At 37.0% G+C, this 15,419-nt stretch overlaps 1 protein-coding gene across 2 annotated transcripts in view; it reads right to left on the reverse strand.

The window, feature by feature from the left end:
• ZFAT (zinc finger and AT-hook domain containing) overlaps nucleotides 1-15,419 on the reverse strand; it is a 276,495-nt gene that overhangs the window by 107,494 nt on the left and 153,582 nt on the right. For both annotated transcript variants that reach the window (XM_020997901.2, XM_078153759.1), the window contains exon 10: nucleotides 14,158-14,331. In XM_020997901.2, the coding sequence (XP_020853560.1) occupies nucleotides 14,158-14,331 (174 nt within the window). The remainder of the gene's footprint in view (nucleotides 1-14,157; nucleotides 14,332-15,419) is intronic.

The following is a 15,419-nucleotide window of genomic DNA, read 5'->3' on the forward strand; positions in this document are numbered from 1 at the left end:
CACCTATAGTGGCAATACCATTCGAAATTCAATAAGGTTACAAAGCACTTACTGTGTGGTGGGCACTGTGCTAGGCACCAATGATACAAAGAAAAAAACAAACAATCCATGCCTTCAAGAAGCTTATTTATATTGTTTACATAAATAAGTAATGAATGTTCTTAGACAAGCTAATGAAAAGGTTGATATTAGCAATGGTAACTTATGTCAGCTAATTAGCAAGTACTCATGCCTACCATCTTCATAGAGAAAAGTGATCCTGAGAAAAGAGGTGAGTCAATAAACATTTTGTCATTTATTATAATGTCACTCTGATGGAACAGCAAAAGAACATGTGCTAAAGAAGTGTCATAAAGTGAAGAAAACTCATTATTTCATTGAAGATCAAGAGTCCACCATTATGAGTTTGCTAAGAGTTCTGACAAACTTTGCATGAAAAGGGGAATATAAAGATTTCCGATATTACAAACTAACAAAAAGTCATTTCTCCTTGACTCTGAATCCCTGCAATAAAAATTGGCAACACTTTTACAAAACCACTGACAGCTCCTATAAAGTAGAGTTAGGAAAGAGACTGACACAAAATCTTTTGTTATCTAATTAAAATGATGAAAATCTGATTCACTACTAATCACAAAAAGTAATAATTTGGAACTACCATTTTGTTTTTTGTAATTTCCTCAGGGAAATAGAGGATATTGAATAACTTTATTGGCCAGAGGTTAGAATGACACCAAATGGTGAGTAGTTGAACAGGAAATGCTTAAATCTGCAAATAACAAACAAGGATACAAACAAGACAGTAAGGAAAATACAAGAGGAAGAGAATGTGTAGCAGCACTTTTTAAATTCCTTGACTTGTTATGTATCATTTTGCCTATTTCAGAGGGACCCAGGGATGTTGCTAATATTGGCATGCCTCAATTCTCCTCACTGTAAAAGACACAGTAATTAGAAATCCTCCAAGCCCCAAAGTCCCAAAGGCTATGCCAGTAAACTATAAATGATGACAGCTTCTACCAAACTAGAAAGACACTATTTGGAGCTAAGAATGGAGAGGTACATCCTCAGAAGGCTGCCAATGGAGACTATTTTTGGCCAATTTTGACTGATGAAACAGACAAAAGTGCAAAACAGCCTTAGTCATGTGTGGCTTGCTTCTACTTTCACAGTTACCATGCATGAGCAGTAGGAAGGGGGACAGAATGTGCTAGAAATCACTTGATCCTCTACCCATCTACAAATGTTTCTGCCCAGTGACAAGGGAATTGAGACAACCCTTGCAGAACTGACTTGGATACATCTCTATAAACACTAATTCCATGAAGGCTCAGCAACATGGAAGGAAGGCTCTAGGCTGCCCTTAGAGAGGCAAAGAAAGGAGTCAGCAGAATTGATTTCATTGTACACTGAGAAGACATGAGAAATAATCAATGGGGCTGACATATATTGATCACACCTTTCAATGCTCAAAATGAGCATACACAAGTAGCCACCATACAAGTGATACAATAAATACACTAACATTTCTCTGCAGAAGCAGAGAAATTCCATGATGATCCCAACAAGATCTTCAACACTAAGTCAATGTATACTTTGATACCTGGTGACTTTAATACAAAAAAATCGCCCCCCAGAAGAAGAGGGCAAATGCTACTTTTATGCTACACCTGGAACCAGGAAGACTTAAGTTCAAATCCACCCTCAGAGACTTAACAGTTTGTTTAGCATAGTGCCTGGCACATAGTAGTGCTTAATAACTGTTTATTGATTGATTAATTGATTGATCCTGAACAAGTCACTTAACCCCTGTTTGCTTCAGTTTCATCATTTGTAAAATGGGGATAATAACAGCACCTCCCTCCCAGGATTTTATGAGGATCAAATGAGATGATAATCATAAAGTGCCTGGCACATAGTAAAAGCACTACAAAATGTTGGCTATTATTATTATTAAATGAAAGGTTCTAATGGCATATTGACTATTCAGATGCTTTAAGCCAGTGTCCTCATGGATATTATTAGCAAAAAATAAAATTAAGGTGCTGAACATAATGAGCTTCAAATCAAATAACAAAAACTAAAAGGAAAATCTACTATATTCTAACAGACAAGAAACAACAGGGCAGAGAAACCACAATCATTTCTGATTTGGCTGTCTAGTTAGCAATCACATTACAGATTAAGCAAAGTAAAAAACAGATTAGAAGAAATGATAACAGTGAGAGGAAGACATTTAATGGGTTTGTCACATCTCCAACTCAACCTGTTTAATTAAGTTAGAGACTCAGGGAAAAAAATGGGACAACAGACAAAAGTAAAGACATTGGCTCTGTCATCATTTCTTAGAGAAGTTCAGCCCAATTCAAAGCCAAACAGAGGAGTCTGAAAGTTCCTGGAAAACACTTCAGCCATCATCTTGTCAAGCAGAGGGACATGAGAGATAAGGGCAACACTGATTCAGAATACAAGCTTATCTTCAAAACAGTATGATGGAGGATAATTGAAGGCCACAGTAATATCACTTCACAAAATAACAAAAAGCATTTTGTAGAAAAAACCTTCAGAGTTATATATGGCAGCTCATCCTGAGAATAGATACAGATGAATCTGGGAGGACAACAAATATACATGAAATTTAACAGAGATAGTGACCCTTTTACAGAGATTTATTTTCATCAGCAATCATAATGGAACCATCCATGGTACTTAGACTCCACCTCATCCTGATGTCACATGGGAAGAAGTGGCATTACATTTAAGAAGACAAAGTCAAGGATCATGGCAGAACCTAAACAAATACAAGAAGAAATCTATGATGGAGAAGTGATTTTTAAAGATAACCAGGGATCAATTTTCAAGGTATGTCAAAGAAGGGAAGACTGGAAAACAATGGAAAAGCATGAGCAGTGCTTCATCTCAGCCCTGCCCTCCCTCTTACAGAAAGGTGAGCAAGAAGACACAAGTAACTACCATCCCTTATGGTTACTTCTTCATCTCCATAAAATCTTTAAGAGAATGGTTCAGGAATGTATTAGATATGTCCCTGATGTAAACAAGAGAAGGGAACAAGCAGGATTTGCCAATGATTTTCTATGGCAGACCACATCTTTGAGGTCACAGTATTGATTGAGAGAGGCAGAGAATAGAATAACCCATTATTTCTGTTGTATATTGATTTAACAAAAGCATTCGACTTGGTAGACCAAAATGAAAGTGTCTCCTCAAAGGTGTGTTACACATGATAAGATTATTTAAGTTATGACAAATACACTAGTTATTGATTTGTATTTGTGAGTGTGTGTACATGAACTTTTAGTTTGTAACGCGAATCCTAGAAGAAGAGTACAGGCCTAATAATCAAAACTACGATTCTTTAAAAATAAATTAAGGCAATTAAGGCAATCTACCAAAGTTTTTTTTAATAGACTAGCATTTGTATAGAAAAATTTATGCATCTGAGTCAACAATAATAATAATCACAATGATGTAATAACAGAAATGGTATACTAGCCCTGTAAAACTAATAAACAAGATAAATCTTCACACATCTCTGACAAACCATTGGTAATTTTGTTCCATAATCCACTAAGTACTGAATTAAATGATGTGTAAAATATATACTTGCACAAGTTGTCCGTAAGCACTTGGGAGATGTCTTTGCACAGTTGCAACAAAAGGAGGATTTCCTACTGGTGACTAGGTTCTCCAAATGTTCTTATTCACAGATAACACTGTATTGTTTGCTTTGAGTCCTAGGGCACTATGGAACCTCCTCAGTAAAGTCCACAATGACACAAAAGATATATTGGTCTGATTGTTCTAACCATTCATACTGCAAATACAAAATAAGTTAAACTAATATGGAAATGTTTTACATAACTGCACATGTATAATCTACATCTGATTGCTTACCATCTCAGGGAAGAGGAGGGATAGAATTTGGAACTAAAAACTTCAAATAAAAATGTCTTTAAAAATCAGGAAAAAATATATATGACACAGTCTATGGCATTCAGATTAATGGGCCACCTATTGAATTAGTTGATATACACATGTACACATACATATATCTTATAAAAGCTTAGAGCCCATCTGTATGAGATTTGAATCTAGAAGGGCCCTCAAGGACCTTCTAGTCCTACATCATTACTTTAAAGATGAGGAAGCTAAGTCTTGGAGACATTAAATGACTTTGGTCAGTTAATTGTTATTATGGAGTTGTTTCAGCTGTAGCAACTCCTCATGAGGCAAAGATACTGGAGTGCTTTACCATTTCATTCTCCAGCTCATTTTACAGATGTGGAAACTAAGACAAACAGTGTTAAGTGACTTGCCGAGGGTCACACAGCTAGTGAGTGTCTGAGGCTAGATTTGAACTCGGGAAGATGAGTTTTCCTGAGTCCAGGCCCAGTATTTTATCCACTGAGTCACCTGGGTGTTCCTGGTCAAACTTAACTAGGCCAGTTAGTCAAAAGTCAAAAAGCACTTATTTTAAGCAGAATTAAAAATAATTCAACTCTCCTTCCACAATACCATACTTTCTTTACACGTGGATAAAAAAGGGAAGCTGAAAATTTAGTATCTGGAGGATATCACAATTGAGTATATTTGGAAATTATCCACGGTCTTCAATGATTCCAAGTTTATTATACCACAAAAGTATGTGTCTTTAACACCAACATGCTCCCTGTGATGCCATGTGGCCAGAAACATATGTGAAAGATGCAAAATAAATGAGGTGGGCTAGATAGTCTGCTATTCACCTCAACACCGGTCCATGGGCTAATTATTCTGTGGCCTGGGTCACTGGATAAACGAACGTTTTAGAATTGTCTAAAACAAAAGTATAAATGGATCCTGAATACAAACCTAAGAGACTTTCCTAGAAATACACTGAATAAGCTTTAATGCACAGATTTGAGGCATATCTTCAGGCTGCTCAGAAACATTTTCCCCTCAAGTACAATGTTGTAGACAGCTGAGATTGCTGGGTAAGTGACCGATGGACAATTGCTAACATTTACATATCACTTCAAAGCCTGTAAAAGACTTTCACATATATTATCTTACTTGATCCTCAAAAGAACCCTGTGAGGTAGTTGCTGCTATTATGTCCATTTTACAGATAAGAACACTGAGGCAGAGAGAAGTTAAGGGTCTTGGCCAGGATCACACAGCTAGAAAGTGTCTGAAGTATTTATATTTGCATTTTCCTGATAAATGAATTGTTACTAAAATATATGCTGATTTTCCTTTTCACAGCAGGAAATAATTGGAGCTCTTTTCTTATGCTTTATTGGATGACATTTCATTCTACATTTAGCAATAGGATCTCTCATTATAAGAGAAGACAGAAAAAAGCACTTCCTCCACTCAAATTCAATTTCCATATTCAACTCTTCACTTGCCTAATTACTGCCTGTTCCAGGGTGCTTGAAGACTGAATAATTCCTCTTTGTAAATTTTGCAAGAAAACTTCCCCTTGACTCAAGTATGTGGTGAGGGGAGCAGAAAGGAACCAAAAGAACTTTGGGTACTAAACTTAAAAGAGCTTTTATTTTATGATTAGAGAATTCTTATTTTGATTACAAGTCACCCTGCTTCATTTAAACCTGTCTACTACACTATGGGTTCTTATAACCATTGGGGATGGGAGGGGTAATAGGACTCTGGAACTCAAAACTATTTTTAGCCTTTTATTAAATGTCAGGCAAAGTAAAAGTATTTCCTGGCTGATTACTTAAATACTTAAAGATCTGGGATCCCATGAATGGAAATATTACTTCCATCAATGTTGATCACAGTCCTCACTATACAGTTTCATGAGGAGCCATGACCAAAAAATTCACCACTTTAGGGCTACCACTGGTTATAAGCCTCCCCAAACTCAGCAAGGCTTTGCCAGGATCTCATTCAATGCCTTTCCAGATTGCAAGAGTCAGTCGCTTCCAGGCCATGATTCCTTTGCTATCTTGCCCTCCCTCAGACACCTTGCATGTTGTTCCCCAACGATCATACAATTGTATTGCCTCCGGAATTGATCTCTTCTCTAGATACTTAATTCAGTCCTGCTACTTTTTCTGTACCTCAGGGATTGTGGTGTTAGGGTCCTGATGTTATTGGTTCCTCTACCCTTGATAGAAAAAAAAAACAGTTTGTTGAAATGTTTTGTTTTGTTTTTTTTAAATCTTTTTCTAAATCACTTTTCTTCTGTTGGTAATCCTCCTTTCATTTTCATCCCTGAATGTCCTTGGGGTGACTTTGTGGGATGACTTTGCTTAGTTGGATATTTTGTCAAGCTTTCTTTAGACAGGTTTTATTCTCCACTGCTTCTCTATGTTTTATGAGACAATACCGTTCATAATCTTCTACCATTTTAGAGATGTATTTAACTCAATGGGTTCTTTGGTAGCCATCTCCTTCCATTTGGATAATAAATGAGATGTTTACTGACTAAGGTGCTCTCTGGGTTCTTTTGGTTTTCTTTTTGTGGCAATTAACTTGCACTGTTCAAACTTCTGGATAAAATTCTTATTTTGTGTCTTTGTCAATTCCATTTCTCATTTTTTATTTTCACTAATTTGTTTGAATAATACAGGATTAAAGTTTCCCATAAAAGGAGAGCTAAATGGAAGAATGGGTTGAGGTCTGGACTTGGAAGGCAGGAAGGCTGAGTTCACATCTAGCCGCAGATACCTCCTATATGTATGGCCCTAGGCAAGTACATAAAATCTGTCTGCCTCAGTTTCCTCATCTGTAAAATGAAGATAATAGCACCTATCTCACAGGGTTGTGTTGTGAAGATCAAATGAGATAATAATTTTAAATCACTTTGCAAACCTTAAAGCACTATATAAATGCTAGCTGTTATTATTAAAGCAAAGGCCTATATTTTCCACATTTATATTTTACTAGTTTTTCTACATGGAAATGAAATATAAAACATCATCATATCTGAAGATGTAGAGATTTTCCTAAAATCACTGTTTGTAAACTATGTATGTCTAAAAAAACCTTTTTTTGATTCAACAGAACAAAAATACTGGCTTAAAGATTGGTTTCTAATAAGGTATCTGATATAATATATTCTACATTATAAAATATATAAAACATAACAAAATTATTTAAGATTCCTTGAAAGCAGTAATATATAACCTTGTTTGGTGACCCTATGGTTATTACTATCAAATGAGGAATGAAAATCTAACATATTCAAGAGATCTATGATTTTATCCACTTCTAAGTTCCTTCTGTTGGCTGATTCAAGCCAACACTAGTACTCAAGTTGAGAATCGGAATGAAAAGAGACCACTGTAAATCTTCTAGCAAATAACAAAAGGGAGTTTACTTAATCACTGCATGGGAAGGCTATTCAACAAGGATACAGCACTAAGTAAGTCAAGAGCAGCTTCCCTGCCATTGTATTAGCCAACTGGTTTGCCAGTAAAACCAGAAGAAGGAGCTCCTGACTCCATCTGGATCAGCCTTTTCCACTTAAGCCACCAGGAAGCTACATTTATTATTATCATATAATTAATTAAGCATAAGTACCCTGAACCAATTAAGTCTCAAGGCAGATTTCAATATCTTTTAAGGAAAATCTGGCCTTACTGACATGAATGATATTATTCTTATCATACCCTCTGGTTGTCTACCCATCATCCCTTCCTCTTGCCATAAGAGCAGCCCATCTTCTCATTATATCAAAAAACTCTTTAATGATGTGTTTTACCTCTACTTCTCTTCTGAGTTCCTTGTTGGTTATATGATTCAGACTGAGCATGCCCATCTTCAGTGTGATGATTATTTTTAGTTCTTCAGCACTGATGTTCTATATCCCATGACCACACAACAACATCAGTAAAATGTTAATACTGAAAAGAAGGGCCTTTGCTTTCATGCAAAGCTTGAAGTCACGAGAAAATCTTTGTCATTTCCTAAGGAGGCTGACATCTTCAACATTAATGGGGAAATTTGGATACGGGATAGGCATGAAGAGGGAAATAATGACGTTGATTTTGAGATGGCTACAAAATATCCAGTATGAAGTTGGTAATGTGGGACCTAACCACAGAAAAGAGATGATATTCAAATCCATAAGATCACCAAGTGAGAGAGTACAGACAGAAAAGAGAGGAGGGCCCAAAATAGAGACCTAAGAGACATCTACAGTTAGTACATATGACACGGATGATGAATCATAGAAAAAATACTAAGAAGGAGACATATAGGAAGAGAACCAAGTGAAAATGGTATCTTAAAAACACAAAGAGGAGAAAATATTTTAGAGGAGATGGTGATTAACAGTGACAAATGCTACCGAAAGGTCAATATGGAGGATAGAGAAGAGGCCATCAGATCTGGCAAATACAAGATCACTGGAAATGTTGAAGAGTGATTTCAGTTGAATGAAGAGGTTGGAAGAGAGATTTCAGAGTTTACAAGAAGGCTAACCTCCTATAACCGAAAGAGATATGTTCAATATAAATGTAATTAAGAGACAATTTACATGGAAGTTTTAAAAAAAAGGTGCTTCCTTATCTGTGCAGGAGCACTGACTTGATGTCTTCATCAATTGAGCCTTGTTTCCCAAAGAAATTCAAAGCATTTTATTAAAATTGTCTAATAGAGTCTCATGGCACTCCCAGATAACAAATAATATCCTCATTTCACAAACTAGAATGTGAGGTCAAAAGCATATGGCTTATTTAAAATTGCATAAGTCGTCAGCAGGAGAGTTGGGAGCTTTGATCTCTGGGCTTTCAGCCCAGAACTCTCTAAAGAAAGCCAAAACTCACAGACTACAACTGTATGACACAGCTGTGCGCTTGTATTAACAGGTTTCCGGGAGAGAGTATAGTGTTACAGAAAAGTGTGCTAGACTGAGATTCAGTCACTCAACAAGCATTTCTTAAAGCACCTACTATGTGCCAGGTACTATGCTAAGTGTCGAGAACAGAAGGGTAAAAACGGTCCCTACTCTCAAGGAGCTCACCTTCTAAAGGCAGAAACAAAAAGCGAACAACAAATAAATAAACAAGATGTATACAGGATAAATTGGAGCTAATCTCAAATGGGAGACACTGGCATTAAGGGGAGACCAGGAAATGGTTCCTTCAGAAGACAGAATTGTAGCTGAGATTCAAGAGACCAAGATTCTAGTCCTCACGTTCTCTCTACTCACCATGTGACGTGGCAAAATCACTTCTCAAAGTATAAAATTTCCCATCTGTGAAATGAAGGCCTCTTCTAGCTCTAAAGTCCAAGACTCTGGGACAACAGAAAGTCAGGTGTGTCATTGGCATGGTCATTGCCACTGTCATGGAAAATAAAAGTTTATTTCTGATAGGTATATCACTACTGAGGGACTTAAAATAAAATATAGCATCTTGACCTATGACAACTCCAAAAGACTCATGATGGAAAATGCTTTCCATATCCAGAAAAAGAACTATAGAGTCTGAATGCAGATTGAAACTTATTTGCTCTCTTTTTTGTTTCTTCTTTCTCGTGGTTTCTCCCATTGGTTCTAATTCTTCTTTACAATGTGACTAATATTAAAATAGGTTTAACGTGAATGTATATACTGAGCCTATATCAATTTACATGCCATCTTGGAGTAGGGGGAAGGGAGAGACAGGGAAAAAATTTAGAACTCAAAATCTTGTGGAAGTGAATGTTAAAAACCAAAAATAAATAACTAAATTTATTAATTAAAAAAATAGCATCTTGAGTCAGGTATCGGGCATGTAGGATCAGCCCCAAAGTCCAACATCCTCACTATTAAATATAGCCACATTACATATGCTATTCTAGTGGCAGATATATCTTGTGAATACATATTTACAATAATCAAGACTGTTTTCCCTCATGAAGCTTCCTCCTAATCGCTGTTTGTTGTGAAAATTCAATAATTCAATTACCAATCAGTTATTAAATGCCTATGGTGTGCCAGGCATTGTGTTAGGCACTGGTCATACAAACAAAAAAATCAAACAGTTGTCCTTCAAGAATCTTATATTCTATGAGTGGGAGACAACACATACACATAAGTAACTAAAAAACTTTACAAACTAAATCTAAAAAATAATTTTTGGCAGGAAGGCACTAGCAGTTAGTAGAAATGAAGGCCATTTTATTCTTTGTGGATTATTTCTATTGACAAAACCATAACCACTGAACCATTTGATAGAGGCAAGGACTTTGGGGATAGGAATTTTTTTTCCCTGTACTTTACAATTTGCCCCAAAAACCGCTCCCATCAGATTTACAACCTTTCCAGCTTTCCTCCAGATGAACTTTTTTGTCTCTCCCAAAAAGAACGTGAGCTCCTTAAGAACAAAGACTATATCATTCATTTCTTTGCATCTCCAGCATTTGGTACAGTGCTTGGCATATAGTAAACACTTAATAAATGGGTTTTTTTTTTGAGTCAGACATGCAGGAAAAAGCAGCTGAGCTGAACTTTTAAGGAAACTAGGTATTCTAAGAGAAGAGGAGGGGGGAGTACATACTAGGCAAGGGGAAACAACCTGACCAAAGGCTCAGATGGCAAGGCTTTATGAGAAATAGCAAGCAGTCAGGTGAGACTACAGAGTTCATGAAAGAGAGTAATGTATAAACCTAAAAAAAGCAAGTTGGAGGAACTTTGTGAAGGGCTTTAAATGTGAAGCAGAATAAAAATTCCAAAGACTTTTTAGATATAATCTTAAGAATCACTAAAAGAGCTCCATTTCAGGTTGAGGGTTATACATAAAAATCTATCATATAACAATATAGTTTACAAATCCTGTGGACTTCCATTTTCAGTTTTTAGATAACTAAAACAGAGGCTAACTAGATTTTAAGAATCTAACATATGTCATTCTTTCTTACAGAGGGAAATAAGGCTTGTCTCTCTTCCAATAATCCCAGAAAGCATGGGCAATATATATAAAAGAACCTAACCAATGCCCAGTTTAGCAATAATAGAAACATTTTCCCATCAGACTGCCATTAAATACTAGTTGAAATGAACTGCACTGTATTCAAATGATTTGAATTGTGATACAGTGTGAAAAGCTCTTGCCTTAGAGTCACCAAGATGGAGATATCTGGTCTCTTGAAGAGAAGACTTAGGGGGAATAGGATCTTTAATTATCTTAAAGGCTGTCACACAGGGGATAATACTTGTTCTCCTTGGCCCCAAGGGGCAAAACTAGATTCTGTGGGTGGAAGCTACCAAAAGTTAAGTCTAGGCTTGATGTAAGGAAAAACTTCAGAAAAATCAGAGCACTTCAAAAATGGAATGAGATTAGAAATATCTCCTTACTGGAAGTCTTCAAGAAAAGACTAGACAACTACCTGTTGAATATGCTACAGAAAAAATTCTTCTTCATACATATGTTAGGCTAGATGGTCTGTGATGAAGTCTTCAAACTCTTCAGTCCTGTAACTGTAATTCTAAGTTACCTGAGAATAAGAACTGTATTTTATTCATCTTTGTACATTTCTCAAATTCTATGGGGAGGCCATAAGACACCACAGGGCAGAAACTGAGAGTAAAGCATCTTTCCCCCTTATTTTCCCTTTGCCTGATCCCTAGTCACTCCCAAAAAGCCCAGAATCCATGGAGCAACCAAGTTAGAAGAACTGTGAGAAGGGTAATGTTCCCCCTTGCCCTCCCTTCACCCTTTCCCCAAGAGGTGCCTAGACAAAAAGAGTTCTATAGCTGTTCATAACATTTGGATAAGTTGAGTGTCAATTTAGAATTCTTCCAGCTGGAGGGATAATCACCAGAATTAACCATCTGTTTCCAAAGCATCCTGAAGCTCTCCAGGCATTACCATCTTACTTGCCACTATGCACTCCAAAAGCTCATTGTCTCCCTCACCAGGCTGGGAGACCCTGCTAACGGAGACTGCTGCTGTTGTTGCTGTTTTCCCCTTTATTTGTATCCAGCACTTAGCATAGTGCCTAGCAGGGGTAGGGAGCCTGCAGCGTGGAGGCCACATGTGGCCCTCTAGGTCTTCAACTGTGGCCCTCTGAATGCATCCCAACTTCACAGACCAAATCCCCTTAATAAAAGGATTTGTTCTGTAAAATAAAATCTCTTCTCAAGGCCCCAGGTTTCCCACTCCTGGCCCTACCACACAGAAGGTCCTTAAAAACTGCCTACTGATTTGACTTGACGTTTCATCTGACCTGATAGTGCATGCTAAGGACTCCTGATCATGGTCCCCTGATCTCACACCCACCGCCTCCAGGTGAATTCTTTGGTGTGTGTTGTCTCCTCCAATTAGAGCTCCTTGAGTGTAGGGATAAAGATTTTTTCCTTTTGTATTTCCAGTACTTAGTATAGTGCTTGGCACATAGTAAGAACTCCACCTAATAAATGTTTTTTCCTTCTACATTTTTTATTCCTAGCACCAAGAACAAACGCCATAAAACACTCAGTTTTAACATTAAAAATAACTTCTAAAATAATTTGATGATTTTTCATTTTAAGGTCTAATCAATAGTATGTTAGTCTAATCAATAGTATGTTAAGATAACAAATCTTACTTTTTTTTATTATTATTTATTATTATTTTTTAAATATCTATTCTGATTGCTCTAGAGGCAGTTCAAATGGAAGAAGATAGCATTCAAAGAAAAACTCAATCTGGGAAATAAAAAGCATGACTAGAAGTTTTTAAAGAATATATCTTCTTTAATAAGTCATCTGTCCCTCTTTTTAAAACATGTAACACTGAATATTCATCCAGTCCCCATTCCAATGGCCTTTCCTGTGAATGAATGTGTGTATGTATACAAATATATAGACAGATCAATAGATAATAACAGCTAATAATAACTGATATTTATATTGTGCCTATGTACCAGGCACTGTGCTAAGTACTTTACAATTATTATTTCATCTGATCTTCACAACAATGCTGGGAGGTAGATACTATTATTATCCTCATTTTACTGATGGAGAAACTGAGGCAAATAGGAGTTAAGTGAGCTGTCCAGGGTCAAACAGTTAGTAAGTATCTAGGACTGAATTTGAACCCAGGTTTTCCTGACAACAGGCCTGGCACTCTATGCATCACACCAACTGTCTGTGAAATTAAGCTAAAAATGTAAAGTGTAAAACTTTTTTGTAACTTTGAAATAAACATCAGCCAGGGCCAGGGCCAGGGCCAGGACTAGGGCTAAGGTAAACCAAGTAGGCATTTGCCCTAAAATAAGACATGTCAGGAAGCACAAAGGATACTTTTAAATACGACTTTTTATAAACGCACATAGCTTTTTGCAAACTTTAGAGTGCTAGATAGACATTATTTCTTTGTTTATTGTTCTTGTTAAAAAAAAAAAGTCCAAGCTCTGTGTCCCCCATGGATGCTTTTTGAGGTAAGTGAAGCTGCATGTGCTCACAGTGAAGGCTCGAAGCTTCCACTGGACAATAACAGAGAAAAGATGCGAACTCAAAGTAGGATGGCACACTTCTCAGACTCCACCCAGGGCACCTGAATGCACTGTCTTAGCTCTGGCCCTAGCAACAGTGCCATTGAGAGGCACAAAAAAGCACATGCTAATGGCTTACACACTGTCTCAGTCTGCTCTAAGTGCAGTTTCCTAAGACATTAAAGCCCTCTCAGTCTAGGCTGGCTGAAGGACACTCAATCAAAGAGCTAAGAGAAGACTTTTAATTTCATTTAAAATAACTGTAGACAATATAAAATACTTGGGAATATACCTGACAAGACAAACCCAGGAACTATATTAACACAATTATAAAACGCTTTTTATACAAATTAGGTCAAATCTAAACAACTGGAAAAATATTAATTGTTCATGGGTAGGCCAAGCCAATATAATAAAAATGACAATTCTACCTAAATTAATCTATTTATTCAGCATCATACCAATCAAACCAACAAAAAAATATTTTACAGAGCTAGAAAAAATAATAACAAAATTCATCTGGAAGAACAAAAGATCAGTGATATCAAAGGAATCAATGAAAAAAATGTCAAGAACTTATATGTATATCAGAACTACCAGGGGCCCAGTTTCTTGAGAGTACTTCCTTCCTCTCTAAGTCTACCAAGCCTAAGGGTGATGCACTGACACCACGCTCAGGCCATAAACAAGGGACTGAAGCACTGCAGGGGGTCTGCTACTCACCATCAGCAGTGTGCAGAAGCTTGTGGCTTTTCAGTGTGCCTTTTGACTTGAATTTCTTGCCACACATATCACACAGATGTGTTTTCTCAGTGCTGTGCCTGTTCATGTGGGCCTTGAGGTTACTCTTGCTGCGAGTGGCATATTCACATAGCGAACATTTGAATGGTTTCACACCTATCCAAAAGGAAGGGGGGGGAAAGGCAGAAAATCTTTTTAAAATTATTGTGCTGAGAAACTAAGAGCATGTAAGAATGATAGACTGAGGCTATTCTGGAAATGCTTGGGAAAGTAACAGAAACCCCTACCACCACCACCACCACCAACTTCCTCTTCTGATGGCATCAAAGTGACCCTGGGCTCTCAAAAGCTTTGGACACAAAGAATGTCTAACAGATCCTTTCAAGATGGAAAAACTTCATGGACAATAAATCAGCCAGTCAGCAGGCATTTATTACGTCCCCACCGTGTGTCCATTAGCCAAGAACAAACTAGCTAAGTTTGTAGAAATTCAAGCCCAGAAATAAAGCATAATCAGGCGATTAATTATATTGGCTATAGTAATTCATTAAACCATTGAGGGAAACACATAAGTAAGGAATGGGAGGGAGGGGGCATACAATAAGGAAATCCCAGGTATTTCAGAAGTCCTGAAGCAACATTAGTCATGATGTCCTCAATAGTATCTTAAGATTTTTCCTTTCTGCGTGTTCCCATTCAATTAACCTAATTAATCCACAGTGTTTGAACAAACAAGGCTAAGACTTGAAGGCCCTTCTTGATTTGGTGGGAATTAGAATGTACAGACTAACAAACAAATAAGAAAATGAACGACAAAACAGTCACTGACCACGATTTGAGGCTTGGTGAAGCTAGGGGAAAGGAAGGCTCTCAAAAAAAAACCTTGCAATATAAAATCGTTTCAATGAATGTGAAAATGAGGATGCATAGAAGACTCTAGTGAAAGCTCCCTGGCAAGCTTGGATTTCAAAACGGCATACTCCAAAGATGGAGGCAAGAACAGCCAACCAAGGATGAAAACATAACAGCAGCACTGTGGAGAAGGCCAAGGCTTAGTATCAATCAGTCAATCACTAAGTATTTAGTAGGCACTCATTATGTTCCAGGTGTTATAAGTGAAACAATCCAGTCTTATGAGGGGTATATTCTAATGGAAGGGATGAAAGACAGAACAGCATGAGCAGAAGCTTGTAAAATCAAAATAAAGTCAAATGAAGAAAGGTTTTTAAAAATTCTGTTAGGGG

Source organism: Phascolarctos cinereus, unplaced genomic scaffold, assembly GCF_003287225.1.
Source record: "Phascolarctos cinereus isolate Bilbo 61053 unplaced genomic scaffold, phaCin_HiC Scaffold_4;HRSCAF=312, whole genome shotgun sequence".
In the NCBI taxonomy this organism is placed as follows: Eukaryota; Metazoa; Chordata; class Mammalia; order Diprotodontia; family Phascolarctidae; genus Phascolarctos; species Phascolarctos cinereus.